A 1,217-nucleotide genomic window follows, 5' to 3' on the forward strand; every position below is an offset into this window, starting at 1 on the left:
TTTACTCCCGGGGGAGCGTGTGGTTTGGGGGTGTATGCACCCTGAGCGGGGCAGGGACCCCATCCGATGCATCCCCCTCACCCCAGACCGACACTGGGTCCAATGGAACAGAAGCAATTTAAATTTCCCCACAGAAAATGCAAAATCTTCCCCAAAACCCTCCTTTCCCAGGGCAGGGGAAGCAGCTTCGGTCCCAACCAGCCCAACTTGCCCCGAGGAGGAGCGGACGGGCCCCCGGGGCGAGACTCACCGTCTCGGGACATGCCCAGCGCCAGGCATTTCTGCAGGCGGCAGTGCTGGCAGCGGTTGCGGTTGGTGCGGTCGATCAGGCAGTTCCTCTGCCGGGAGCAGGAGTAGCTGGCGTTGTTCTGCTGGCTCCTCCGAAAAAAACCCTGCGCAAGATGCGGGAAGGCATTGGGAAAGCACCCGGCAGGACGCCGGCCCCCGCGGCCACCCACTCACCCACCGGCACCAGTCCCCCGGTGTCCCTGGGCTCACCTTGCAGCCTTCGCAGGTGATAACGCCGTAGTGGATCCCCGAGGATTTGTCTCCGCAGATCTTGCACGGGATCACTTCAATTTGGGCTGCGGTGGAAGGGAAAAAGGGGGGAAACCACGGTGGTTAAGGACGGGCGCCGCGGAACCGAATGAGGGAGATGCCCCCCCCGATCCCCCGCGGCAGTCGCAGCCCTGCTCGGCAGCCGGGGAAACTGAGGCACGAGATCTGGACCCGCTGGCAGCTCAGCCCTCCCCGCAGACCCCACAAGGATGCTTGTGCCTCAGAGAGGAGCCCGGAAAGGCCCACACAGGGTGTGGGGTAACCCCCCCATCCTCTCCAGCACCCAGAGACGAGTGGAAAAGCCCTTTAAGCTACGAGAACGCAGCACGTTCCTGCACCAGCTCACCCTGGACCCCATTTTGGAAGCGTTCCCCTTATTTTTTAGCCGGTGTGTGCACCCTGGGGGGGCACCACAGACAGGGACATCCTCAGCACAAAAGGCCCACACAGGGTGTGGGGTAACCCCCCCATCCTCTCCAGCACCCAGAGACGAGTGGAAAAGCCCTTTAAGCTACGAGAACGCAGCACGTTCCTGCACCAGCTCACCCTGGACCCCATTTTGGAAGCGTTCCCCTTATTTTTTAGCCGGTGTGTGCACCCTGGGGGGGCACCACAGACAGGGACATCCTCAGCACAGGGACCATCCCCATCCCTGCAGC

The 1,217-nt window shown here is 62.4% G+C and overlaps 1 protein-coding gene across 1 annotated transcript in view; it reads right to left on the reverse strand.

Moving 5' to 3' along the window:
• Positions 1 to 1,217, reverse strand: part of LOC104288984 (nuclear receptor ROR-beta-like) — an 8,049-nt gene that overhangs the window by 6,310 nt on the left and 522 nt on the right. Inside the window, exons 2-3 of the mRNA XM_009887872.1 lie at positions 499 to 584; positions 251 to 392 (exon numbers count right to left, since the gene is read on the reverse strand). Of these exons, the coding sequence (XP_009886174.1) occupies positions 251 to 392; positions 499 to 584 (228 nt within the window). The remainder of the gene's footprint in view (positions 1 to 250; positions 393 to 498; positions 585 to 1,217) is intronic.

This window comes from Charadrius vociferus, unplaced genomic scaffold (assembly GCF_000708025.1).
Source record: "Charadrius vociferus isolate BGI_N301 unplaced genomic scaffold, ASM70802v2 scaffold1640, whole genome shotgun sequence".
NCBI classification, from domain to species: domain Eukaryota; kingdom Metazoa; phylum Chordata; class Aves; order Charadriiformes; family Charadriidae; genus Charadrius; species Charadrius vociferus.